The sequence below is a fragment of the Colobus angolensis genome, unplaced genomic scaffold (assembly GCF_000951035.1).
Source record: "Colobus angolensis palliatus isolate OR3802 unplaced genomic scaffold, Cang.pa_1.0 Scaffold283, whole genome shotgun sequence".
NCBI lineage: Eukaryota > Metazoa > Chordata > Mammalia > Primates > Cercopithecidae > Colobus > Colobus angolensis.
In genome coordinates, this window is record NW_012116077.1 from 1,683,950 (window position 1) to 1,711,280 (window position 27,331).

A 27,331-nucleotide genomic window follows, 5' to 3' on the forward strand; every position below is an offset into this window, starting at 1 on the left:
GCTTGGCTACATTATTTCAACTTTCTGGTTTTGTTTGGTAGGACTATTGCCTGAATAGCCCAAGCAAATATCTTTTGCTTATATAAAGTTGAACTGTTATTTTTTTCTGAATTATGTAGGCACTTGCCCCATTTCTATTATTTTGCCATAGTTAACTTGCTCTTAGGTGGGTGAGGTATGGGTTTCTTTAAGAAATTCTGCACTATTGCTCTACTCTCCTTCTCCCTTCTCTTAGTGAGCTTTGGGACCAGTATATTCCAGCTGCAATGCTTTGTAGTAGAAACTAGAACTTTTAAAATGTACTGGACATGGTGGCTCATGTCTTTAATCCCAGTGACTCAGGAGACTGAGTCAGGAGGATCACTCGAACCTAGGGGTTTGAGGCAGCAGTGAACTGTGATTGTGCCACCGCACTCCAGCCTGAGTGACAAAGGAAGACCCTGTCTCTTAAAAAAAATTAAATAAATAAAATGCAGGTTTCTTTTTTTTATGATTGGCATTTGAAAAGGCTCTCTCGGCCGGGCGCGGTGGCTCACGCCTATAATCCCAGCACTTTGGGAGGCTGAGACAGGTGGATCACGAGGTCAGGAGATCGAGACCGTCCTGACTAACATGGTGAAACCCTGTCTCTACTAAAAATACAAAATATTACAGGCGTTGTGGCAGGCACCTGTAGTCCCAGCTGCTCGGGAGGCTGAGGCAGGAGAATGGCGTGAACCTGGGGGGCGGGGGGTGCAGTGAGCCAAGATTGTGCCACTGCACTCCAGGCTGGGCAACAGAGCAAGACTCTGTCTCAAAAAAAAAAAAAAAAAAAAAGGCTCGCTCACCTCTGGTTATATTAATTTTTCATGTCCGTTTGGGTTTCTTTAGTAACTGAGCTATGTGACTTAGTAATTAAAGTTATAACTTCAATCTCATCTGATTTTCTGAGATTTCTCACATAATTGCTTTCCTAAAAGGAGGATTTATTGTTTTTCTTCTTAAGCTGGAGTATCCTCATAGTTGGCTTCTTATTAAGACAAATACAGCAGCTGTAATTCTGGTCATAAATTTTACCCCAACCAAAAACTAAACCTATGTTTTCATTTCCTACTGTCTTTGCTAAACCTTTGTGCTTACAATTTGTAAGTCAAGTACAAATGAGTTGTAAGGCCCAAAGAAACACAGGTTGCAACATTAGATTCTTTTCATAATCTTCTTCTTCATTAAAGATTAATGACTACATGGTCTATAAGAAATTCTGAATATATTCTTTGTAAGATCAAGGAAGGTGGGAAAGAAATGTACAAGACATGATTATTAACATCTGCATGAAGAATGTAGGTCAACTCAGTTCTTCAAGTTTACTTTCAGCCATTTTTAAGAGAGAGAGGAGAAGTTTGTGCAGGTGCACAATTAGAAAGAAAAGTATTTACATAAAATTACAGGATCTTTAATATGGTAAGAGAATGTTTATTACGATTGAATTCTAGGAGGAAGAAACGAATTTCTAAATAACTCTTATAGTCATCTACTGAGGAGAATATGTTATACTTGTAATGTCTAAGTATTCCTCTGACTCTTTTTACTTGCTAGTGACTGTTCTTGCTATATTCCACGAGCTTCAAGTTGATGTTGAACTCTATGCACTTCTTTTTGGTGAAAGTGTCCTCAATGATGCTGTTGCCATAGTGCTGTCCTCGTAAGTGTTTGTTTTCTTATTATATTCTGAATATTAAGTGTGAGGGTACTAGGAACTGAAAGTAACGTATTGAATAAAGTACATTATGAATGGAAACATTTGGAAGAATGAGGCATTTTTTACCTTCTTGAAGAAATCCATATTTTATAGATAAATTGGAAAATACAGGGAAGGAAAAAATATGTACTGCCACCACCTAAAGACAATTACTGTAAACATTCTAGAACATTTCCCTTTTCTATGTATGATATTGTTACATAGTTGTGATTGTAGTGTCTATATAATTTTGTATTCAGTTTTAACATTACAACATGAGCATTTTATTTTTTAAATGAGATTTAATATTTTCTTTTCTTTTTCTTTTTTTTTTTTGGAAATAAGAGTCTCACTCTGTCACACAGGCTGGAATGCAGTGGCATGATCTGGGCTCAGTGCAACCTCTGCCTCCCAGGTTCAAGTGATTCTCATGCCTCAGCCTCCTGAGTAGCTGGGATTACAGGCGCCCGCCACCATGCCCGGCTAATTTTTGTATTTTAGTAGAGACGAGATTTCACCATGTTGCTCATGGTGAAATGAGGTCTTCTCCTGACCTCAGGTGATCCACCTACCTCGATCTCCCAAAGTGCTGGGATTACAGACGTGAGCCACTGTGTGCCCGGCCTTAATTTTTTCTGAATACATAATATATTCACGTGGCTCATAAATCAAAACCATGTAAAAAGTTACACACAGAAAATTTATACTCTTACATCTGTCCTCATCCACCTGTCCCCCTACTTTTTTTTTTTTTTGAGGTGAAGTCTTGCTCTTGTTCCCCAGGCTGGAGTGCAATGGCACGGACTCGGCTCACTGCAACCTCTGCCTCCTGGGTTCAAGTGATTCTTCTGCCTCAGCCTCCTGAGTAGCTGGGATTACAGGCTCCTGCCACCACACCCAGCTAATTTTTGTATTTTTAGTAGAGACAGGGTTTCACCACGTTGGCCAGTCTGGTCTTGAACTCCCGACCTCAGATGATCTGCCCGCCTCAGCCTCCCAAAGTGCTGAGATTACAGGTGTGAGCCACCACGCCCAGCCTAGATAACCATTTTTATTAGTGTCTTACCTATCTTAGTATTTCTTTATTCAAATGCAGGCACAACTGTGAATAAATAGTCTCGTTTACCTCTCATTTCTTATTTTTAAAGTCACATACTGTCTATCTTCTGGAGATCTTTGCATATCAGAAGAGTGAGTATTCTCATTCTTTGCAGCTATATAGTATTCTGTGTGTGAACTGCATTATTGTTTATTTGCTCAGTTTCCTATTGCAGCACATTTGAAGGGTTTTTAATCCTTTGCTGTCCCAAACGGTGCTGCAGTGATTAACCTTGAACTTACCTTGTTTTATACATGCATAGGTGTATTGGTAGGCTGAATGCCCCAAAGTGAGATTGATAGGTAGGATAAAGGGTAAAAGCCATTTGTAATTTTGTTCGACATTATTAAGTTGCTCATCAAAGGAATTGTAGCACTTTGCACTTTCACCATTAAATTACTGGTCTGTTTCCTCACAGTTTTGCCAGCAGAATATTTGTCAAACTTTTATATTTTTGCTAACTTGATAATTGAGAAATACCTCATTGTAGCTTAATTTGTGTTTCTCTTATTTGACATAATCACTTCAAAGCATTTTAATCTCTAGAAGTGTTAATATATATTATAGATATGTAATTATATATTACTTATAACAATTTAATTGCAGACAATTTTGACTGAGCAATATTTTTTATCTAATTATAGAAAATATTATATATGTTACTATAAGGTGTTTGCAGGTTGAAGAATGAGTCTGAACCTCTGAGGAATTCAGTCCTGCCTCCCTACCCTTTTTTTTTTTTTTTTTTGAGACGGAGCTTTGCTCTGTCACCCAGTCTGGAGTGCAGTGGCACAATATTGGCTCACTGCAACCTCCACCTCCCAGGTTCAAGCAATTCTCCTGCCTCAGCCTCCTGAGTAGCTGGGACTACAGGCATGCACCACCACACCTGGCTAATTTTTGTATATTTAGTAGAGACAGGGTTTCACCGTGTTGACCAGGCTGGTTTCGAACTCCTGACCTCAGGTGATCCACCTGCCTCGGCCTCCCCAAGTGCTAGGATTACAGGTGTGAGCCACCATGCCTGGCCCCTGCCTACCTACTCTTATTAGGCAAATATCTAACTCTATAGGCAGTTGCCTTTACTTCATACCAGAACTTTATGTGAGAGAGAAGTAAGAGGCCTTCACATTTTCTCTTTATTTTTATTTCTCTCCTTAATTTCCACTTTGTTAGTTATGAAAGAGTAAAACATCACTGGCTCTGTTTTGCATAGCCTGATTGTCTTCTGCAAAGTTGGAAATTATTATTTCTGAGATGTAACATTAATCCCTTAAATGCTATGTATGAAGATATACAAAAGGCCATATCCTTTTTTGTGAATGCAGTATATGTAAATATTACCCCCTCCCCCCCATATTTATTGCCAGATTTTTTTGCAGCTGTCTGCAATTAATATAAATTTAACTTGAGAAATAAAACCTAAAGGCTGTAACTCATGTTGATACTGAACTTTAGCACCTTCAGTGATGATAGGTGCAGAATAAGAGTTTTATATTATTTGAAGTAAGGGAAAAATGGATAGTGTAGTTATAAGAAAATGTTATAAAAAATGGAGCAACAAAGATTGTTGAAGCTTCTAGTACGTAGGTACATGAGCGATTACCAGCAGTAAAAAGTGAAGAGAGTAGGTACAGGCAGTCACTTTTAGCATCGATTCCCTATCCTAGACAACTATTCCACTGTTCAGTCATTTTACTAGTAACTGTTGTCTTGTCATTGCCCTAATGGCCTAATGGATTAAGAGTTAGAAAATCTCTGTTCTGTTCTTATCTTTAAATGATTTGCCCTGTGCCTTAGTTTTTTCCTGTGAATAAAATAACCTATTTCCTGCATTTTTAGGAACAGTTGATTAGTGTTAGCGGAAAAGATAAAAACCCTCATTGAAAGATTTTGAGTTTGGGGTTATAAATAACCTATTTCCTGCAACGTCAGGAATAGTTGATTAGTGTGAAAGGGGGCAAAACGTCATTGAAAGATTTTAAGCTTGGGGGTGTACATACCAATGTTGGTGAAGAATAAATGCTAAAAAGAGAGAGCCATCTGGGTACAGTGGCTCACACCTGTAATCCCAGCACTTTGGGAGACCGAGGCGGGGGGGATCACCTGAGGTCAGGAGTTCGAGACCAGCCTGGCCAACGTGGCAAAACCCTGTCTCTACTAAAAGTACAAAAATTAGTCGGGCATGGTGGCACATGCCTATAATCCCAGCTACCTGGGAGGCTGAGGCAGGAGAATTTCTTGAACCCAGGAGACGGAGGTTGCAGTGAGCTGAAATCGCGGCACTGCCCTCCAGCCTGAGCAACGGAGCAAGACTGTCTCAAAAAAAAAAAAAAGAGAGAGAGAGAGCGAGCCCTTTCCATAGCATTTCTCACAAAGGGCCGTACTTCTCCTTCTCTTGCAGCCTTTCTCAAACAGGGTTTTCTGTGAGAAAATGAAGCCTTACGGGAAACGATTTGAGTGAGTCTTTTCTCATTTCACCTAAGGATGATAGTGAGCTAGTGCCATTTTAGATTTGGAAGAGATAATACGTTAACTCATTACAACCTCAGTGGGACTCTGGTGGAGAAAGACTGTATCTAGAGAGGAGCATAACAGATAAATTGTTAGCTCTGTCTTAATAGAGTTGAAAAAATGAGTTACTGCCCAAAAGCTGAAGGGAAAGCAGTTGTGTGCTTGCTGTGGTAGTTTACTAGCTGGAATGATCAGTGGTATGATGCTCATCATTCTTCATTTACCTTTTATGTGTTTTGAAGTGGGTTAGATGCAGATAATCTACTTTGTGTTGAATTTTCTTAGTTTGAGGATTGTCTGTATTCTGTGTAAGCAGCTTTGCATCAAGGGGAGGGAACCCAAAAGGAGTTCTGTTTGGCAGTTAACAGGTTAAGGCAACTCATCTTGAAATTTACGTTGGAGGTTGTTTTTGTTTCTGTCTGATTTTTTTTTCCAACTTTTAAGTTCAAGGGTACATGTGCAGGATGTGCAGGTTTGTTACATAGGTAAATATGTGCTGTGGTGGTTTACTGCACAGGTCAACCCATCACCAAGGTATTAAGCACAGCATCCATTAGCTATTCTTCCTGAAGCACTGTTTTTTGTTTTGTTTTTAACCTATTGGAGTAGCAGTTCTTTTATTTTTAATTTTTTTTTTTTTAGTAATACTTTTAATCCGGTGAGGGTGAAGTGAAATTGACTCCTTCATACATGGCTGCATGAGGTAGATCTATATGTATATTGTTATATTATGTAAATAAAGTATATGTAGTTAGAGATAAATTATAAGTTGCATAGTATTCCACTGAATAGATAACTGTGATTAGCCTGGAGACCTAAATTCACATTAGTTTAAAATATGTTGTTTACAGTCATTTATGTTTTTATAAAAGAGGATGTACAGAGAGATAACAAATGTGATAAACTGTTTAACTTCACTAATTATCAAAGATACATGCTAGGATCAGTAGCTATTTCTACCTATTCAATTAACAGGACATAACTTTTTTTTTTTTTTTTTTGAGACAGAGTTTTGCTCTTGTCACCCAGGCTGGAGTAAAATGGCATGGTCTTGGCTCACTGCTACCTCTGCCTCCCAGGTTCAAGCGATTCTCCTGCCTTAGCCTCCCAAGTAGCTGGGATTACAGGTGCACACCACCATGCCTGGCTAGTTTTTGTATTTTTAGTAGAGATGGGGTTTCACCGTGTTGGCCAGGATGGTCTTGAACTCCTGACCTCAGGTGATCCACCCGCCTCGGCCTCCCAAAGTGCTGGGATGACAGGCAGGAGCCACTGTGCTCGGCCAGAATTGTTAATGGTAATAGTTACTACTGGTAATGACATAGTACAGTCATTCTTAACCAGGGGCAATTTGCCACCCCCCACCCCACCACCACACACACACACGGGATATTTGACAGTGTCTGGGGGCATTCTGGCTGGCATCAATGGGAGGGGGTTCCAATTGACATGGCCTAGTGGGTAGAAGCTTTCAATGCACAGGACAGCATTCCCCTCACCCCACCTCCATCACAGCCAGCAAATAAATATCTGGCCACAAATATCAATAATGCTGTGGTTGAGAAACCCTGGTGTAGTAAAACTAGACCACTCATATGTTGTTGTTAGTATTGAAATTGGTATTACCTTTTATCACTATTTGTGATAATGTTAAAATATATTTGTGGCGAAAATTCAAAGCATTTGACTCAGAAAGCAGAAAATTCCTGAAATTTCAGCTCAGAAATAACCACTATTAGGATTTTAATCCAGACTTTTTCCATTAAGATAGTAATATGGGCCGGGCGCGGTGGCTCAAGCCTGTAATCCCAGCGCTTTGGGAGGCCGAGACGGGCGGATCACGAGGTCAGGAGATCGAGACCATCCTGGCTAACACTGTGAAACCCCGTCTCTACTAAAAAAAATACAAAAAACTAGCCGGGCGAGGTGGTGGGCGCCTGTAGTCCCAGCTACTCGGGAGGCTGAGGCAGGAGAATGGCGTAAACCCGGGAGGTGGAGCTTGCCGTGAGCTGAGATCCGGCCACTGCACTCCAGCCTGGGCGACAGAGCTCTCGCTCCATCTCGGAAAAAAAAAAAAAAAAAAAAAGATAGTAATATGCATATAAATGTGTTACTAATTTTTATAAACAGAAAAAGGCATAGTAGTATATATACTTTTCTGTAACTAGCTTTTTTACTTGGATATTATACTATATTAATACCTCTATTATCACATTGGATGGATGCATTACAAATTTACCTCTCCAATCCCCTACTGATTGATTAATATTTAGTGTTTTCTAATATTGTATTATTATGACTAGCATGGCAGTGAGCATATTTATGTGTAAATCTTTGTGAATCCCTGTGAATATTTCTGTAGGGAATTTTTTAGGAGTAGAATTGCTAGGTCAATGGGTATGATCATTTAAAAAATTGGGAGATATTATCGTATTTCCCTCCCAAAATGTATTGATCTTTTGGAAGGCAGTGGAGCAACATGTAAAATGAGCCATAGGTATGGTAATAGTCTATTCTTAGAAATATAGTGCAAGGAATAGTCTAAAATATGTAAAAAGCAAGAAGATGTTCTTTCAGTTATTTATAGTAGCAAAAATAGTAGAAGCAACTTTTAAATGTCTAACAATGAGGAAATGGTTGAATAAATTGTACTATATCCATTTGGACCATTGTGAAGTCTTAACTGTAGTTATAAGGACTATGAACTTTTTTTTTTTTTTGAGATGGAATTTTGTTCTTACTGCCCAGGCTGGAGTGCAGTGGCGTGATCTCAGCTCACTGCAACCTCCACCTCCTGGGTTCAAGCGATTCTCCTGCCTTAGCCTCCCAAGTAGCTGGGATTACAGGCATGCACCACCACGCCCGGCTAATTTTGTATTTTTATTTTTAATAGAGATGGGGTTTCTCCCTGTTGGTCAGGCTGGTCTTGAACCCCCACCTCAGGTGATCTGCCCACCTTGGCCTCCCAAAGTGCTGAGATTACAGGCATGAGCCACTGTGTCCGGCCAAGACTATGAATGTTTTTATGTCATTGTCAGTTAAAAAAGCAGAATTCAAAATCACACATTCACTGTGATTACAGCTAAATAAGAATTAGCATGCATGTAACACAAAGAGGGGAAAGGAATACAGAAGGAAAATAAAATCGATCTATTAGGGTAGTGGAATGATGGGAAGATTTTTCCACCTCAACTGTACATTATATTACTTTCAGGATTTAAAAAAAAACTATTCATAAAAAATGTTACTGCCTCAAGATAAAATATCAATTGATATGGAAAAGATGAGTTAAAATTTCAATCCAGAGGCCAGTGTCTGCCTAAGAAAGAACAAGCCTGTCATCTGCTCTCAGCCCATCATGTTTCCCATGTGCTCTTACACATTTTAATGATTAAAGAATGAAATAATGATTAGTGTGAATCTTGAATTTACATGAACTAATCCAGGGAAAGCAACCTCAGGAGGCGTGGCATAGATACTTTGTTCCAGACAGCACTTTGAAAAATACCACCAAAGGAAAAGAAGGTTGTATAGCAATTTTTTTCTTTTCTCCAGCTAGCTACTGTATTTTCATGTTATAATGGAATCAGGTCTTGTTCATGGTAGTAGGACCCGTAGGACCCTTTATATGTAGGTAAGGTAGCATGATGTTAAAGGCCATTTCATATTTATCAAAATGATATCAAATCTTTTCCAAAATGATTGGTTACTTTGCACATTTAAACGTAAATGTTTAACATTTTCAATTTAGAGTGAGTCTCAGAAATTTCTGGATCCCATGATCAGAAATTATTAGTGCTATATTTCAGTAAAATAAGTACAAATTAGGAGATTTTAGTTTGATCTTAGATTTTTTTTTTAACCTGGGAGATATGAAAAGAACTTGTACATGGTATAGCAGACACATTTTTCAGCCTTGAATCAGAAAAAAACATTGCAGCAACCACAGGGAGAATTCATTATATTTTTAGGAATGTGTTTTTCCTTCTTTTCTTTGACGTGATTTGTATGATGTTGTTGAGTCTGGACTTTTTATAATGCTGGTCTCAATTAACTGAGATGAGAACTGATTTAGTAACGGTAAGCACCGTTGCCAGAGACCTGCTGGCAACAGCAATTTTCTCAGGCATTTCTATTTCCTGGGGTGGTAACTGTTATAAAAGAAGCTTTTTCAGACCAGGTTTGGACTGTGAGTTCAAGATGGAGAGCATCTCCTATAATTGCCTGTCTTGGCCTGGTATAGAGTGACTTTCTTTTAGAAGCTTGAGGTGGAAGATCCAGCTGGTTATGCTGAAAGTACTGTTGAGTGGATTCTAATTCCTTGGGAGGTCTTTCGAGTGCTTTTTCCTATAATAGTCCATTTCAGTGAATGAATAGATATTAGGCATTTGGCCCATTCTGGTATTCTGAAAGTTGGAAGGGTCTGTCAGTTACCTTTTTTTCTCATAGGAAAAACAAAATGTGACTGGGTTGAGTATTGAATAATGTTCTTTATGTTCTTATGCCTCTACTGGAAACAAGTGGGATTTTTCATTAGTTTGTTCACATTAGTATGTTAAGGCTTTTGGACACAGTACTAGTAATTCTGAAACAGAATCACAGAAGAATAATACTGCACAGTATCTTGGGGAAGGGGGAAAAAGCTTGGTGCAATTTTCATATAGAGGATTTTACAATGTTCTACCCTCCTGAAATTAACATTTAAGGAAAAGCCAAGTTTTCTTGCTAGCCAGATACATTGCAGGATTTTTGGGTAATTTTGTCCTTATTTTGGCAATTCTAATCAAAACATTTTTTTTCTTCTCCCTCTAATTTCATCTTTCAAGCTCTATACTACATAATGTGTGTTTTTTTTTTTTTTTTTAAAGTAAAAGTTGCTTCCAGAAGTAAAAGCAGTCTCTCTTCTGTAGCTCAATCGTGGCATACCAGCCAGCTGGAGACAACAGTCACACCTTTGATGTCACAGCGATGTTCAAGTCTATTGGGATCTTCCTTGGAATCTTCAGTGGATCTTTTGCGATGGGTGCTGCTACTGGAGTGGTGACAGCTTTAATATCCTTTTGTTATATTTATCTTCTCTTGTTAACATAATACAGTAGTTGAATGCTGTATTCCATTGTTTTTCTTAGTTCTGTGATTAGAACTGTGTTAGAATTATTAATCTTATAACTAAGTACTTGGTTTGAAAACATTAAGCAACAGTCTTTGCCAATAAATAAATAAAAGAACTGTGTTGTTCTGCGTAGGGTTTGGTGCCCTAAAACTTTCACTGCAAGCGTATAATTAGAGATGGTATCTCTTTGAGGGTGAATTTTATAGTTGTAGATTAAATAACTATAAAGGTAGACATATTCCAAAGAGCCTCTGGGTGTTCTGTGTTGCTGGTCAGCCTGGCAGTCTTTTGCTCTTTTTTAATAGGACAAATAGGAAATGTACAACGGCGATGCCAAATGAACAAAATGTGGTTCCCTGGTTAGGATATGTAAGAGTTCATCTCAGTTCTCCCGATTTTAACCTTTGTGCTCTAGAGCCCTGGACGGGCAGCTCAAAGGACCTGAGTTGTAGTCCTGGTACTACCACTAGTCAAGTTATTCCTGAGTTCGTGCAAAGGCCATTTTATCCTGGACTTCACCACCATGCAATACATCCATGTCATAAAACTGCACTTGTGCATCCTGAATCTATAAAAACAAATTTTATTTGTATTTATTTATTTATTTTTTTGAGACAGAGTCTTGCTCTTCCCCCCAGGCTGGAGTGCAATGGCACGATCTCAGCTCACTGCAACCTCCACCTCCCAGGTTCAAGCAGTTCCTCCACCTCAGCCTCCCAAGTAGCTGGGATTACAGGTGTGCAACACCACACCCAGCAAGTTTTTTTGTATTTTTAGTGGAGATGGGGTTTCACCATGTTGGCCAGGCTGGTCTCAAATTCCTGACGTCAAGTGATCCACCCACCTCGGCCTCCTAAAGTGCTGGGGTTACAGTCATGAGCCACTGTGCCTGGCCTAAAAACATGTTTTAAACTCCCAACCCAAAACAAAAAGCGAGAAGGCATGTCTTGATCACCAGCTACATGTGCTGTGCTCTGTGAATCAAAGCTAAAGAAGACAACATGACCCCTGCCTCCCTGTTGCTTTCATTATAGTGGCAGACACAAACATGCTAGAAGCTTTGATACTTCACCTCTTTGGATCTCAGTGTAGGAAAGTGGAGGGTGGGGATGGTAGGAAAGAGGAGTGGGACTAGATGATGTCTAAAGAGTTTCCAGCTCTAGACCAAGCACCGTGGCTCACGCCTGTAATCCCAGCACTTTGGGAGGCCGAGGCAGGCTGATCACAAGGTCAGGGGATCGAGACCATCCTGGCTAACATGGTGAAACCCTGTCTCTACTAAAAATACAAAAAATTAGCTGGGCGTGGTGGTGGGCACCTGTAGTCCCAGCTACTTGGGAGGCTGAGGCGGGAGAATGGCGTGAATCCAGGAGGTGGAGCTTGCAGCGTGCTGAGACTGTGCCACTGCACTCCAGCCTGGGCAACAGTGCGAGACTCCGAATCAAAAAACAAAAAAGAGTTTCCAGCTCTAAAACTTCTATGAAACCTGTATAAAACAGATATCTTATTCTTTGTCAAGGACCTCTTAGTTGGTATACTTCAGCCTTGTGCTGGAAGAGGCTTCTTTTATGGCTTTTTATAGGTGAACTGAGGCATAAAGCAGCAGTAAAAAGTGTTCTGAAGGTGATGCCAAGACAGGTGGTATCTCTTTCCCATTACAAGTTCCTTGAGGGGAGAGAATATATCTTGTTAATCATTTTGTTGTAGTGCCTAGTTGTAGAAATGACTCTAGATTCTAGCCTGAGATTGGTTGTAACTTGGCACAGGCCCTTCCACCGTCAGCTAACAAATAGTTGTTCAACTAGTATATGGGAGTGAAGTGCCTCAATTTCTTCATCATGGAATGAATGCTCTATATCACAGAGGTGGTAGAGGATCAAATTAGTGCAAACCCTCTTGGAAATTATGTATTTTTATAAATGTAAATTGCTATAATTATGGAAGCTGTCTAGCTTTAGGTCTCAGATTAATAGAGGTGGCATGTTATGGATCTGATCTGTTATTCCCATCTCTGTCTATCATTTACTGCATGGTTTCTGGCAAGGTATGTGATACCCGTGAAACAATTGGAGTGGCTAAGCCGTAAGGCTTCCTTACTGAGGGGAAGGCAGCTGACTCCTCAGTGAGATGCTCATTTAAAAAGTTTCCCCACTCTGGTGGTACCTCTTATTCTGGGATTTTTGTGTTAGAGAAGCTAGAGAACCTTCTTTCATGGTTGCCTTGCTTTAAACTGTCATTTTTTCTGGTCACACTTTTATGTTACAAGATCTCATTACCAGCCTTAACAGTCTTACGTGACAAAGTTCACCAAATTACGGGAGTTCCAGTTGTTGGAGACAGGTCTGTTCTTCTTGATGTCCTGGAGTACCTTCCTCTTGGCTGAAGCATGGGGCTTCACAGGTAGGTGACTTGCTCCCTTTGATTGTCAACCCTTAAAAGGAGTGACTTTGCCAGTCAATTTTGCTCCAAGTGGATCAGCTCCATTAGTATTTGAACATACTTATTGTGGTTGGGATTTAGGTTGTCGCTTTAGAACATCAAAAAAATTTTCAGTGGAAGTGGTTCCTCTTAACAAAGTAAGTCACAAATGAGAATTTCCAGACAAAGCCTATAATCTACTGTGAAAAAAGAATCTCAGTATAAAAGGTGGGAACCATCCTTTTATGTGAACTTGAAATTTGTTGTCTTTATAGGTGTGGTTGCAGTATTGTTTTGTGGCATCACACAAGCACATTATACATATAATAATTTGTCCACGGAGTCTCAGCATAGAACTAAACAGGTAAGAGGAACTTTATAGTTTGTGAATAGACTTTTCCTTCTTTCAGCAAAACAGAAGTCTGTTTTACTAAAAAAAAAAAAAGAAGTCTTTGATCTGTTCAAGATGATATCTACTCATTTCAGCTCCTCTTTCTTTGACTCTAAAAGTAGGTGGGATTGGCATACTGAAGAGTGACAGCGTTTAGAGTGGAAATAGATCAGCAGAATAGCCAGAGACTATTATTATCGTGGCTTCAATAACCAGTGAAGTAGCTTCCCTTTCTCTCAGTGTTTTCCCAATTTAATGGCTTTATAGGGGAATGTTTTGGAAGCTCACTCTGGTTTTACTCGAGCTACTGTTGTGTGACGTAGACAAGATTAACTTCTGATCTGACCAGACCTACTAAGAGATGATGTAAAGAAGATTAACTTCTGATCTTACTAGACCTTCTAAGAGATGACGTAGATAAGATTAACTTCTGATCTGATTAGCCCTACTAAAAGAAGATCAACTTCCTTCAGTCTTTGCTCAGGTGCTGCAAAGCTACTATGTTTCCAGGAATGTCGGGACTAGTCAGTGGTCTGGTTTTATTTGGTACCGAATGATCAGTTGTGCAGAGTATCTGAAGGGAATTATAAAGGAGAGAGAACAGAATTTTCTAGTCTTACGAGGTATAGAGGACAAATACATGAACAAAATGTAATATCTGGAATAGAAACAGGTACATACTTGACTATGGCTGTAGTGAGAAACAGGTTTAAATTTTGCCAAATGACAAGAAGGTTATGGGATTCGCCTGAAAAGGAGTGGTGCTAAAAGCAGGAGCAACAGTATTTCTTCTTCCTGCTGGAGCCACAAATCAAGTTTATGACCTATGCTTTTCCCCAGCTCCTCAAAAGAGATTAGGCTTTTTTCCCCCAAGCATATACATTAGGGCTACAAATCTTTTTTACAAATTAATTCAGTGCAATAAGTAAAGAGAAGAAAATCAGCTGGCGGGGGGCAGGATGGGAGGGGAGTCAGCATTTTTCCAGGTCGTGGGTGGGGAATAAAAAACAAGAACAGGCCGGGCGCTGTGGCTCACACCTGTAATCCCAACATTTTGGGAGGCTGAAGCGGGCGGATCACCCGAGGTCAGGAGTTTGAGACCAGCCTGGCCAACACGGTGAAACCCTGTCTCTACTAAAAATACAAAAGTTAGCTGGATGTAATAGCATGCGCCTATATTCCCAGCTACTCAGGAGGCTGAGGCAGGAGAATCGCTTGAACCCAGGAGGCAGAGGTTGCAGTGAGCTGAGATTGTGCCACTGCACTCCAGCCTGGATGACAGAGCAAGACTCCGTCTCAATAACAAACAAACAAAAAACAACAACAGTAAACAGGAATAGAGTAAGAGCTTCCGATGTTGTTGGTGATATGAAGCTTATGTACATTTAAAAAATATGAGGAATAGGAATCCTAGATTATGTACTTCAGATTATATGTCATACAAGACATCAGAGAAGTAGGGGAAATGGTTTGGTTTGAGGCTTGAGGATCTGGAAAGCTATCCTAGAAGAAACAGTACCCTTAGAAGGATGGGGAAGATTTAGGAAGGCCTAGGGGAGGCAGTACAGATAAAGGCAGGAATAAAAAGCAGGCAGTAAAGTGTAGAGCAGAGGGTGGCGGACTCCAGCCCTTAGGCCACATCCGGCCCTTGCCAGTCAGTGAGCTAAGAATGTTCTTCTTTCCATCCATTTTTAATTGGTTGGCAAAAGATCAAAAGAAGAATATGTTGTGACCCGTGACAGTTATATGAAATTCACATTTCCGTGTCCACCAATAAGATTTTCTTGGCACACAGCCACACCCATTTTTTAAAATATGTAGTCTATGGCTACTTTTGTGCTCCACTGGCAGAGTGAAGTTGTGACAGAGACCTCTTGGCCTGCAAATCCTCTCATGTTTACTCTCTGGCCATTCATGGGCAAGTTTGCCGATCCCTGTGTTGCAAAGTAAAGCCGGGACTCTGGAGTCTCTGTATTGTTTTAAATCCTGGTTCTACCACTTGCTGGCTGTGTGACCAGGAGCAAGTTCCATAACTTCTCTGTGCTTCAGTTTTGCCATCTTTGAAAATGGAGATAATAATAATACCTACCTCACTGAGTTTTTGTGGGATTAAAACAAGATAATGCATATGAAGTCCTTAGTATGGTGTCGGACACACAGTAAAAACTGAAAAAGGTGTAGCTGTTATCATTAAGTATAAATAAGTAGTAATAATAGCATATTAAATAATTTAAAGAAAATTAAATATACGTTTATTTTAATTTTTATTCTCATTTTTGGGTAATAAGGCAACCCTAGTTTAAAGAGATTAACTAACTTGCCCAAAGCCACACAGCCAGTAAAGGGGAAGACAGGGCTAAACCCTAGGCATTTTGATTCCTAAGCCCATGTTCTTAACCACTATTCTGTTATGTATCAGAGGGCTCATAGTAACAAGCCATTGTAAGTAACACTGGTGGCCAGAGGGACACCAGATTATGAAGGGCCTTAACTTCATTCAGCAAGTATCATATACCCTTGCCAAGGCTATGATGTGAATGGGATGGGGCGGGTGGGCAGCAGGGTTTAGTTCTCCCCACAGATAGTTCTGCTATCCTACACATCGATCTCTTCCACAATGTGGAAGCGCTATCTGTAGGATGCTTACTCCCTACACAAGGGTAAGACCCACGCAAAAAGTGAAGTCACAGGGCAAGCCGGGAATACGAGAGTTCTCACAAAGCACTCTATGCCAGGATCAGAAAGTTGAAAAGAATCTTATAGCTTGCAAGAGGAAGGTATCTTGAAACTATCAGTTTTAGAGATTCATTGGTTTGGGGGAGCTGGAGGATGAGGGATGGTTAGAGGTCCTTTTTCATCATTATGGGTAGGAAGTGATGAAAGTTTGACTAGGGCAGTAGCAGGAACACAACGAACATTCAAAAAAAAACTGACAAGAGTTTGGAGGAGGAGGAGAGGAATAATTGGAGATGGGGCTTTGGAGAAGGAAAGCTGATTGGGGAAATGAGGGGGGAACGTTTCTGGCTTTTTCTGCAGTACTAGAAATGTCATCTCCACATTTACTCCCTTCTGAACCACATATTTTGTGTGTATGCATGAACTTTATCTATTTGAGTGTCTGTTTTATTATCTTAGTAATACTCATGCTTTCAAATTATGTAACTTAATTTGTTTACTGCACTAATCTTTTACAATTTCGTTTCAGTTGTTTGAGCTTCTCAATTTCTTGGCAGAGAATTTCATCTTCTCCTACATGGGACTGACACTGTTCACCTTCCAGAACCATGTCTTTAACCCAACATTTGTAGTAGGAGCATTTGTATCCTTTATTATGTGTTTTATTATGAAAACTATTTTTAATTGAGATTTTCATGTGGGTTTTGAGTATGTGGTTCATAAGAATACATTTAAATATATACAGTTTTCCTCTGAGTAAAACAAATAAGGATTCCAGTTCTTTTTTCTAGTGTATTTATTTTATTATATTCTATTTCAATTTGTGGTTATTGCACAAATAATGTTGACAGATTAAAATGACAGATAAGTGTCCCACTGTTCTGCCAACCCCAAACGATAAGTGTTTTCCATTTATTACTACAGGGAAGAAGAGGTTGGATACTGGGGAGCGGTTAGCAGTCTATGCCACAGGGCAGAAGGTGAAAGATAAGGAAACATTGAATGAGGCCACTTTCTTTCTCTTTCTCTCCCTCCTTAATCCCTTTCTCTTCCTCTCTCTTTCTATCGCATATATACAAAGAGTCTTAAAAAAAAACCCAGCCTGGGCAATGTAGCAAGACCCCATCTTTACAAACAAAATTTTAAAAACTAGCCAGGTATGGTGGTGCATGCCTGTAGTCCCAGCTACTTGGGAGGGTAAGGTAGAAGGATCCCTTGAGCCCAGGAGTTTGAGGCTGCAGTGAGCCGTGATTGGGTCACTGCACTCCAGCCTGGGTGACAAAGGGAGACCCTGTCTCAAAAAAAAAAGAAAATAATTGGAAGGAAGAAACTGAGTATATGAAAGAGAGGAGGCAATAGTGAAAGCCTCTTGAGAAGGCAGGAATGAAATCCAAAGCATGTAGAGAGAAATTTTGCTTTCACTAGGAGGAGAGACAACTCTACCATGACTACAGGAGAGGATAGGGTATGTAGAAATGAGGCATATTTGTAAGATGGAGCTCCTCTCTGATGGCTTCTATGTTTATCTGTTAAGTAGGAGGTGAGATCATCTGCTGAGAGTAAGATGGGGAGTTGTCTATTGTGTAACAAATTACCTTAAATTTAGCAGCTTAAAACAACAGACAGTTATTATCTCACACAGTTTCTGAGGGTCGGGAATCCTGGAGCAGCTCACCTGAGTGGTTCTGGCTCCAGGATCTCTCAAGAGGTTGCAGTTGTGCTCTTGGCTGGGACTGCACCTTCTCAAGACTTGACTAGGGCCAGGGAATCCACTGCAAGCTCACTCAACTCACATCACTGACAGCAAGAGGCTTCTATTCTTCTCCACGTGGATATCTCCATAGGGCAGCTTACACCATGGCTTCTTCCCCCAAACTGAGTGAGCTGAGAGAGCCCTAAAATGAAAGCTGAAATGCCTTTTGTAACCTAATCTTTGAAGAGACATACCAGCATCACTTCCATAATATTTTATTGGTTACACAGACCAACCTGGTACAGTGTGGGTGGGGACTACGCAAGGGTGTGAATACTAAGAGGCAGGGATGGTTAGGGACTATCTTGGAGGATGGCTTACACAGATCATAGGGATTTTGAGGAAGGTGGAGGTTTGTGAAATAGTTGTAGAGAGTGGAAGAATAAGTTAACCAAAGAAACTCAACAGGACTGCTAAAAAGTAGTAGGGATCCATTGTGTTTGAGGAATAGGAATTAGCAGTAGAACCAGTCTTCCCCATTGAATGACTTTGTCCAACAGTACTTACTGTAAGCATGGAGTAAAGAGATAGTTGGCTCCTTCCAGGTTTGGAGTTTTTTCAAGTGGGTGCAAGGAAAACAGAAGGACAAGAGATCATAGTGTTATTACATGACTGATGCAATCTAAACACTTCATTTAATGTTTTACATTAAAAGGTGTTATTAACATGATGGTAAGAAGGGAAGTGAGGAAAGAAGACATTGTTTCAGGAAAGAATATAGGGATCTTTGGACTGAAGGTCCCAGTGCTATGGAGGAATGATCAGAGTGGGATAGTTGAACACAAAATATGGAAGGAGCAATTGTGGTCAGTGGGAATGTTTGAATAAGGAATTTTTAAAAGAAATATTTTAAAACCTCACCTCAGAATGAAGATTCTGCCAAAGAGATTAGCAGAAGGTTTTTTTTTGTTTTTTTTTTTAATTAAAACTCTAGATAGGATCTCTGTTAGAAAGTGAAGTATTACTGAAATACCATTCTGCAGAGCCTTAGTCTGCGAATGAACTTTAGGCAAAAAAGATAAAGTACTGTTAATAGGAGAAGATCTTAGCTGAAGGACAGCCACAAGATCAGTAATTTAATGTCCTGCTAGTCTTGGAGAAAATTTTGAACAGTCAAATGGCTCAATCCACTATACTTAATCTGGAAACAAAGCTAAATATTCTCTCTAGGTTTCTGAGTCTGTTAGGAATTAAAATTCCTCAATACAAAATCCTACCATGAAAATGGCCTCTTAACAGGAGAGAGTTGCTCTATTTCTGGCTATATTAGTTAGGACATAGGTTTGGTTTCATGTGAAAAGACTCAAACTAATCCAGGTTTAAACAGCATAGAAATTTCTTTCTTATCTAAAAATCTGAACTGGTATGGCAGTTCTGCTCCATATGGTTGTTGCTAACATCCTTAGGGACTTGCTCTTGAAGGTTCTTGTGATCCAACGTGGCTCACCCCTGTCTGCCGGTTGCCTTGAAGGGCTTGACCCAGAATGTGCACACGTCCCTTCCACTTAACGTCATTGATTACACCTACTCACAAGGAAGGCTAGGAGTTACATACTTTTTCTGGGTGGCTGCATAAAGATGAAAGGGAGGAGTGCCAACTACCAAGGAAGAAAGCAAGAACAGATGTTGGGGAGAACTAGCAGTCACTGCCACATTGGCCCACGTGTTTAGTGGTTATGTTTTCTTTTCTTTTGGGGGAATCACTTTTTTGTTGTTGTTGTTTTTTGTTTTTTTTTTGTGAGATGGAGTCTCACTCTGTCACCCAGGCTGGAGTGCCGTGGAGCGATCTTGCTCACTGCAAGCTCCGCCTCCCGGGTTCACGTCATTCTTCTGCCTCAGCCTTCCGAGTAATAGCTGGGACTACAGGCGCCCGCCACCTCGCCCGGCTAGTTTTTTTTGTATTTTTTAGTAGAGACGGGGTTTCACAGTGTTAGCCAGGATGGTCACGATCTCCTGACCTCGTGATCCGCCCGTCTCGGCCTCCCAAAGTGCTGGGATTACAGGCTTGAGCCACCGCGCCCGGCCCGGAATCACTTTTTAAAATTTTTGATTTTAGAGTAGTTTTAGGTTTACAGAAAAATTGTGAAGATAATACAGGAAGTTCTTATATGCCCCACACTCAGTTTCCCCTATTATTAACATATAAGCATGGTACATTTGTCACAATGAATGAACCAATATTGATATTACTAACTAAAGTTCAAACTTTATTCTGATTCCCGTAGTTTTTCCCTAATATCCTTTCTCTATTCCCGGGTCCCATCCAGGATACCACATTACATTTAGTTGTCATGACCCTTAGGCTCTGCCTGCCTGTGACAGTTTCTCATATGTGTTCTTTGTTTTTGGTGACCCTTGACAGTATTGAAGGGTACTAGCCATGTCTTTTGTAGAATGTCCTGCAGTTGGAACTTGTCTGTATATATTCCCCATGATTAGACTGGAGTTACATGTTCTTTGGGAGGAAGACCACAGAGGTAAAATGCCATTCTCATCACATTATGTCAAGGGTATATACTTAATAATGTTGATGATAGTCTTAATCACTTGGTTAAGATAGTGTTTGTCAGATTTATCCATTATAAAGTTACACATTTCCCCCCTCCCCTCCCCATGTTGTACTGCTTGGAAGGAAGTTGCTATGAGCAAGGATTGAGGAATGGGGAGTTAGGTTCCACCTCCTTGAGGACAGAGTATTAGCAAAATTATTTGGAATTTTTCGCACAGGAGATTTATGTATTCTTCCTCATTTGTTTTATTCAGTCATTTATTATTATTATTATTATTATTTTTGAGACAGTTTCACTCTTGTTGCCCAGGCTGGAGTGCAATGGTGCGATCTCAGCTCACTGCAACCTCCACCTCCCAGGTTCAAGTGATTCCCCTGTCTCATCCTCCTGAGTAGCTGAGATTACAGGCATGAGCTGAGATTACAGGCATGTGCCACCACACCTGGATAATTTTTATATTTTCAGTAGAGGTGGGGTTTCGCCATGTTGGCCATGCTGGTCTCGAACTCCTGACCTCAAGTGATCCGCACATCTCAGCCTCCCAAAGTGTTGGGATTACAGGCATGAGCCACCGCACCCAGCCCAGTCATTTATTTATATCAATATGGATTCATTGATGTTTATTTTATACGCTGAGTTATAATACAACTTTTTTTTATTTTGTTGCTCAAACTGTTCCAGCTTGGCCATTGAGAGCTCTTTTGGCAGGCTCTTCTGTGTGCCTTGGATATATCCTCATCGTTTTTAATTTTTATCCTCATCATTGTTTTTAATTTTCTTTTTTTTTTTTTTGAGTACTTCCTTACTCCTTGGAACTACAGGATGCTTCAGGCTCATCTTGTATCTGTTGTGGCTCAGCCCAAGAATTGGCCATTTCTCCAAGAACTCCTGGTTCCTTTTGTTGGAGAATAGTATTAGAAATCAAAATCTGAGCACTAGGTATGCTCAGTGTTACTTGGTGTCTTTGCTTCTAGGCTCTCTCAACTGACAGAGCAAGGAATTATATATGTATATATCTATATATCCATATACATAGATATGCATTAACTCATATATACGTATATATCTATACATAGTTCTGCATATAACCATGTGTATCTCTATTAAGCTCAATATGGGTTCATACTGATGTCTCCAACTTTAATCCATTACCACATGGATTATTCTGGCCTCCTCCCCTTTCTGAACTGTAAACTCCCATTCTAACAGTAAGAAACTTTGCTGTCACCACTTGCCATTCGTTTACCTAATTGTTCAGTTTCAAGTATACATGTATAATAGTATCAGAATTGTTAACCAGTGTTCCCATGGGAAACAGCTTTGTCATGAGCATAGAATGCTTTTGTGCAGTTCTTCTACCTTTAGTCTTACAGATTCTACTCTTTTCCAAAGTTACTTAGACCAATACCATTCCCCCCACCTTGTTTTTTTATTTGTTTGTTATTGAGACAGGGTCTCACTCTGTCACCCAGGCTGGAGTGCAGTGGCACGATCTCAGCTCACTACAGCCTCCGTGTCCTGGGTTCAAGCAATTCTCGTGCCTCAGCCACTGGAATAGCTGGGATTACAGGTGTACACCACCATGCCCAGCTCATTTTTGTATTTTTAATAGAGACAGGTTTTTGCCACGATGGCCAGGCTGGTCTTGAACTCTTGGCCTCAAGCTGTCCTTCCGCCCCGGCCTCCCTAAGTGCTGGGATGACAAGTGTGAGCCACTGCACATGGCCTTATTTTGTTTTTAATCTTAAATTTTCCCTTATATTTTTCTCAGGAAATGAGGTGGAGACTGTATCATGACTCCTGAAATAAAAATTGCCATCATAAAGCAGGAGTCCTATAGACAGCAAACTGGAGAAAAAGATACTAAAATTGGTTTCTAGTTAAAACCAATCTGAATTCACATTACATTTTCCCTTTGAAGCAAGTTGGAAGTATAAACTCAGTGGAGTACAGTGGGTCTGGAAGCCATTTCAGTGCTATGAGGTGGTGATTCAGCTGCACTTTTCTTTGTTCTGAGGAAGGAAGGGGAAGTTTTCTCAGCATTGCTCTTTTTCCTACCAAAACTAACAGTGAAGGGGAATTAACCTATTCTATTAATAATCTTAGAAGTATAGTAAAGAAACTCTGCTTTTAAACACGTTTCTCTTAATCTAGTAAATTTCCTGCATGTTACACCTGCTCTGTCCAATTTGGTAGCAGTTAGCCAAATGTGATTATTTTAATTTGAAGTAATTAAAATGGAATAAATTTTCAGTTCCTTGGTCACTCTAGCCACATTTCAGGTGCTCACTGAATTGGACAGTGCAGATATAGAAAATTTCCATTGTTGCAGAAAGTTCTGTTGGACAGTGCTATGTTAGACAATGGAACCAAAAGACTGTGTGTTAGAAACTGAGTTCCCTAAAATAGTCTTTCACCATCTTGAATGTATAGTCTAAATAATATTAATAGTAAAATGAAATGATCCTTAACCTATTAATAATTTTAGGTTGCTATTTTCTTGGGAAGAGCTGCCAATATTTACCCCTTGTCCCTCTTACTTAATTTAGGTAGAAGAAGTAAGATTGGATCAAATTTTCAACATATGATGATGTTTGCTGGTAAGTTATAACTTTCTTCTCTTGCCCACCTCAAGCAACCATTCACAATGCGTATGCCAACTTGATGTAACACTGAGATGTTATGCTGGTCATATAATACTCCTTTATTTTTATATCATTTATTTATTCGGAGACACTGTTTCACTCTGTCACCCAGGCTATAGTGCAGTGGCACGATCTTGGCTCACTGCAACCTCTGCCTCCCAGGTTCAAGCAATTCTCGTGCCTTAGCCTCCCAAGTAGCTGGGATTACAGGTGCGCACCAATATGCCTGGCTAATTTTTGTACTTTTAGTAGAGATGGGGTTTCACCATGTTGGCCAGGCTGGTCACGAACTCCTGACCTCAAGTAATCCACCCACCTTGGCCTTTCAAAGTGTTAGGATTATAAGCATGAGCCACCGCGCCTGACTTATAATACTCCTTTAAACATTGAAGTTGCATCCTTGAATAGAAAATATATATATGTATATATTTTTTATATATGTATATACATATATTTTATGGGACAATATAATATGTATATACATATACATACATACATATATATATATGTATTTTTTTTTTTGTCCCATTCCCTTCTGTGGGAATTTTTTGTATTCTGGTTCCAAATCCTTGGTTTAGAATTATGTCATAGCAAGTGAGAAAGGTAAAGATGAAGTCATTTTCAAACAAAAACCTGGAGGTGAATGTTTATAGCCGTTCTTTTCATAATCGCCAAAACCTGGAAACAACCCACTTGTCTGTCTCTCAATGCGCAAATAGCTAATCAAACTGTGATACATCCATGCTATGGAATACTACTGTGCACTAAAAAGAACAAACAATTTACCCATACAGCGTGGATGAATCTCAGAGGCATTATGCTAAGTGCAAGAAGCCAGTCTTGAAAGGTTACCTGCTGTGTGATTCCCTTTATATGACATTCGCAAAAAGACAAAGTCATAGCGATGGGGAATGCGTCAGTGGTTGCCAGGGTTTGATGGAGTGACAAGAGGTTAGACTAAAAAAGGGTAACACAAAGAAATTTCACAGGGGCAGGGATGTTTAAACCAGTCTGTGTCTTGATTATAGTAGTGGTCACACACACCTCTATTAATTTGCCAAAACTCATGTGGCTATAGACCAAAAAGAGTGAATTTTACTGTTTGTGAATAAAAAATGAATTTTAAAAAATTATTAAAACATCAGTACATGTCAATAACATATACAAATTCTATTTCTATTTGTACTTTTTTTTTTTTTGAGATGGAGTCTTGCTCTGTCACTCAGGTGGAGTGCAGTGGTACGATCTTGGCTCACTGTAACCGCTGCCTCCCTGGTTCAAGCAATTCTGCCTCAGCCTCCCGAGTAGCTGGGATTACAGGCGTGCGCCACCACGCCCGGCTGATTTTTATATTTTTGGTAGAGATGGGGGTTTCAGCATATTGACCAGGCTGGTCTCGAACTCCTGACCTCAGGTCATCTGCCCACCTCGGCCTCCCAAAGTGCTGATTACAGGTGTGAGCCACCATGCACAGCCTCTACATATTTAAGTATGTTAATATTTACTGCATATTTGTTCACATGCTTCTAAGTTTTTAGAATGTGCTTTATTGCTCTGAATTTATGAAGCTTGCATTGGTAATGAGTTATTGAAGAAATACCTTTTCTGTTCCCCTGTAGGCCTTCGTGGTGCAATGGCATTTGCCTTGGCCATTCGAGATACTGCCACTTATGCACGGCAAATGATGTTCAGCACCACGCTTCTGATTGTGTTTTTTACCGTGTGGGTATTTGGCGGTGGCACCACTGCAATGCTGTCATGCTTGCATATCAGGTAAGTACTAACTGGAGATCTCATTTTAAGATTAAATTTTAATTTGGTTTATTTTTCTGCACGTTTTCAACTTTTAAGCTTTGGTGAGTCTGTAATGTTTAATTTTCTCCTTTTAAAAATATGTAGTATGTAGTACAGAAAAAGGAAAATATATATGCAAAAGAAAAATTCATTGTTAACACTTTGAGGGATATCTTTCCAGACCTTTTGCTATATATGATACGTATTTTTGACAAAAAGGGGTAACACTAAAGGTACTCTTGTAGCCTGATTTTTAAATGTAATATAGCATGGACATTTACATTGTAAATATATTTACATATATTTGTATGTAATGGCTGCATATATCCTGATTTATTTACTGAAATCCCTATTGTTGGGCTTTTGTATTGTTTCTAGGATTTTGCTATTACCATCACAATTTGAGGATTTTGCTATTACTATTACCATTAACAGTGTGAACATTCTTAAATGTGTACACCACTGTGTACTTGTTTGATTATTTCTTTGAATGCATGTCTAGAAATGAAATTGCTTGCTCAAAAGGATATGTATATATTTAAGGCTTTTGATCAGTATCACCAGGTCAGATAAAAAATTTGCCTTCTACCTGCAATGTATGATACAGTGCAGTTTATCCCAACCCTAATCACTACTAGATATTATCATTTTTCTCATCAGCACTGTTTTTAACCTAACAATCCAAAGCCAAGATCGTGAGGTCTTAGTCTTGAATGTGTACCAGTTAATGTATTCAATTTGAAAGCTCCCTTGTATCTCAAGAGTTCTGCATTTGTTTCCATGGATACAGCAGCCTATGCTGCTAAAGCCTTTGTAGATTTTAGTTCTGTGTTTGGCTGAAACTTCATAGACATTAAGAGCGACCAAGCTTCCAGAATACATAGGGCTCATTAGAGAAAACAGTATTTCACACTTTATAGATCCTGTCCTCCATTTTTTAAATTCTATTATGCCTTTTATAAAACATTCTAAAAACCAGCCAGCCCTAAATCACACTTTGAATGTTGTTGTTATTGTCTTAATTTCTCTTTACTATTCAAATCCCTTATAATTTCTGTGCTTTTATTGTGCATAGTACAAAATACACAAAAATAATATTCTTATACGCTTAATTATTACTTTAGGGAAGACCTGGCATTTATTGAACACTTACTATGTGCTGGGCATTGTGTTAAGTACATTTTACATATTTATCCAAATGTGATAGCTCCATTTCACAAGTGATGAAATGGAAGCTTAGAAAGGTTCTGAGTGAAATAGAGGCTTAGAAAGGTTCTGAGTTGTTCAGGGTCATCTTGATAATTAAATGGCAGGCAGAGGAGCCTCCAGTCTTTCTTAATTTCTTTTAGAAATTTATTTCATCAAACAATGGGCATGGTACATTTTGAAAGGACACGGTTCCTTTCTTTTCTCAAGTGCTTGCAGATGAAGACTTTCCCTCATTTTCCTAAGGATAACAAAATTAAATGTAAGAACAAACCAAACAAAATATCTATGCTTACCATCTTCCCAAAAAGAAAAGACCAAAAAAAAAAAAATACCTACTCACCCAAAATTTAATCTACATCACTAGCTGTCAAAGCTCTTTGGCCGCATAGTGCCTGTCCTGTAACAGTTTGTCACTTAATTATAATATTGTCTTATAGTCTTTGGTTACTTCTTATTGTTTTCTTGTTTTATTGGTATTATTCTTGGCCTGTTCGTGAACAGGGGCTGTATTTTAAGCTTCTCTTTCCTCCCCCCAAATTTGTCTAGTACAGTTTTAAGGGCACTGCTAAGTCCTGAAAGTTTAAGATTCATGCAGACTTAGACTTGGCTTTGACTTCTTGCCCCTTCATTGACGAATTCTGTGATCTTAGGCAAGTTCTTTAACCTTTTAAAGCCTCAGTTTCCTCATCTGTAACATGTATGTTATAGTACCTACCTCCTTGGGTTGTTGTAAGGATTCAGTGAGCTAGTGTCTGTAAAGTTCTTAGCACAGCATTTCAAATATACCTTTTATTCATTCATTTGATAAACATTTACAGAACACCAGCCATGTGCCAGGCACTGTAGGTTACAACTCAGTGGTTCTTTTTTTTTTCTTTTTGGAGACAGAGTCTTGCTCAGTCGCTCGGGCCGGAGTGCAGTGGTGCAATCTTGGCTCATTGCCACCTCCGCTTCCCAGGTTCAAGCAGTTCTTCTCCCTCAGTCTCCTAAGTAGCTGGGACTACACGCATGCACCACCACGCCTGGTTAATTTTTGTATTTTTAGTAGAGATGGGATTTCACCATGTTGGCCAGGCTGGTCTCAAACTCCTGGCCTCAAGTGATTTGCCTGCCTCAGTGTTGGGATTACAGGTATGAGCCACCTCGCCCAGCCTCAGTGCTTCTTAACTGGGGATAATTTTGCCCCCCTCCCCGCAAGGGACATTTGGCACTTTATGGAGACATTTTTGGTTGTCACAACTGGAAGAGGGAGCTGCTGCTGGCATCTAGTGAGTAGAGGCCAAGGATGCTGCTAAACATGCTACAATGCATAGGACAGGCTCCTCACCAACCCTCACCACCTGCCAACAGAGAATTATCTAGGCCAGAATATCAGTAATGATAGGGTTAAGAAATCCTGCTGTAGAGAAGCACAGTGATCATAATAAGATAGAAAAGGTTTCTAGACTCATAACATCTAAACTTTAGTGAGAGAAGACAGACAATAAACTAG

The 27,331-nt window shown here is 39.7% G+C and overlaps 1 protein-coding gene across 4 annotated transcripts in view; it reads left to right on the top strand.

The window, feature by feature from the left end:
- SLC9A6 (solute carrier family 9, subfamily A (NHE6, cation proton antiporter 6), member 6) overlaps nt 1-27,331 on the top strand; it is a 71,172-nt gene that overhangs the window by 23,077 nt on the left and 20,764 nt on the right. For all 4 annotated transcript variants that reach the window (XM_011948764.1, XM_011948765.1, XM_011948763.1 and 1 more), the window contains 7 exons: nt 1,576-1,681; nt 10,241-10,382; nt 12,738-12,843; nt 13,137-13,225; nt 16,458-16,571; nt 22,680-22,791; nt 24,456-24,609. In XM_011948764.1, coding sequence (XP_011804154.1) covers nt 1,576-1,681; nt 10,241-10,382; nt 12,738-12,843; nt 13,137-13,225; nt 16,458-16,571; nt 22,680-22,791; nt 24,456-24,609 — 823 coding nt within the window. The remainder of the gene's footprint in view (nt 1-1,575; nt 1,682-10,240; nt 10,383-12,737; nt 12,844-13,136; nt 13,226-16,457; nt 16,572-22,679; nt 22,792-24,455; nt 24,610-27,331) is intronic.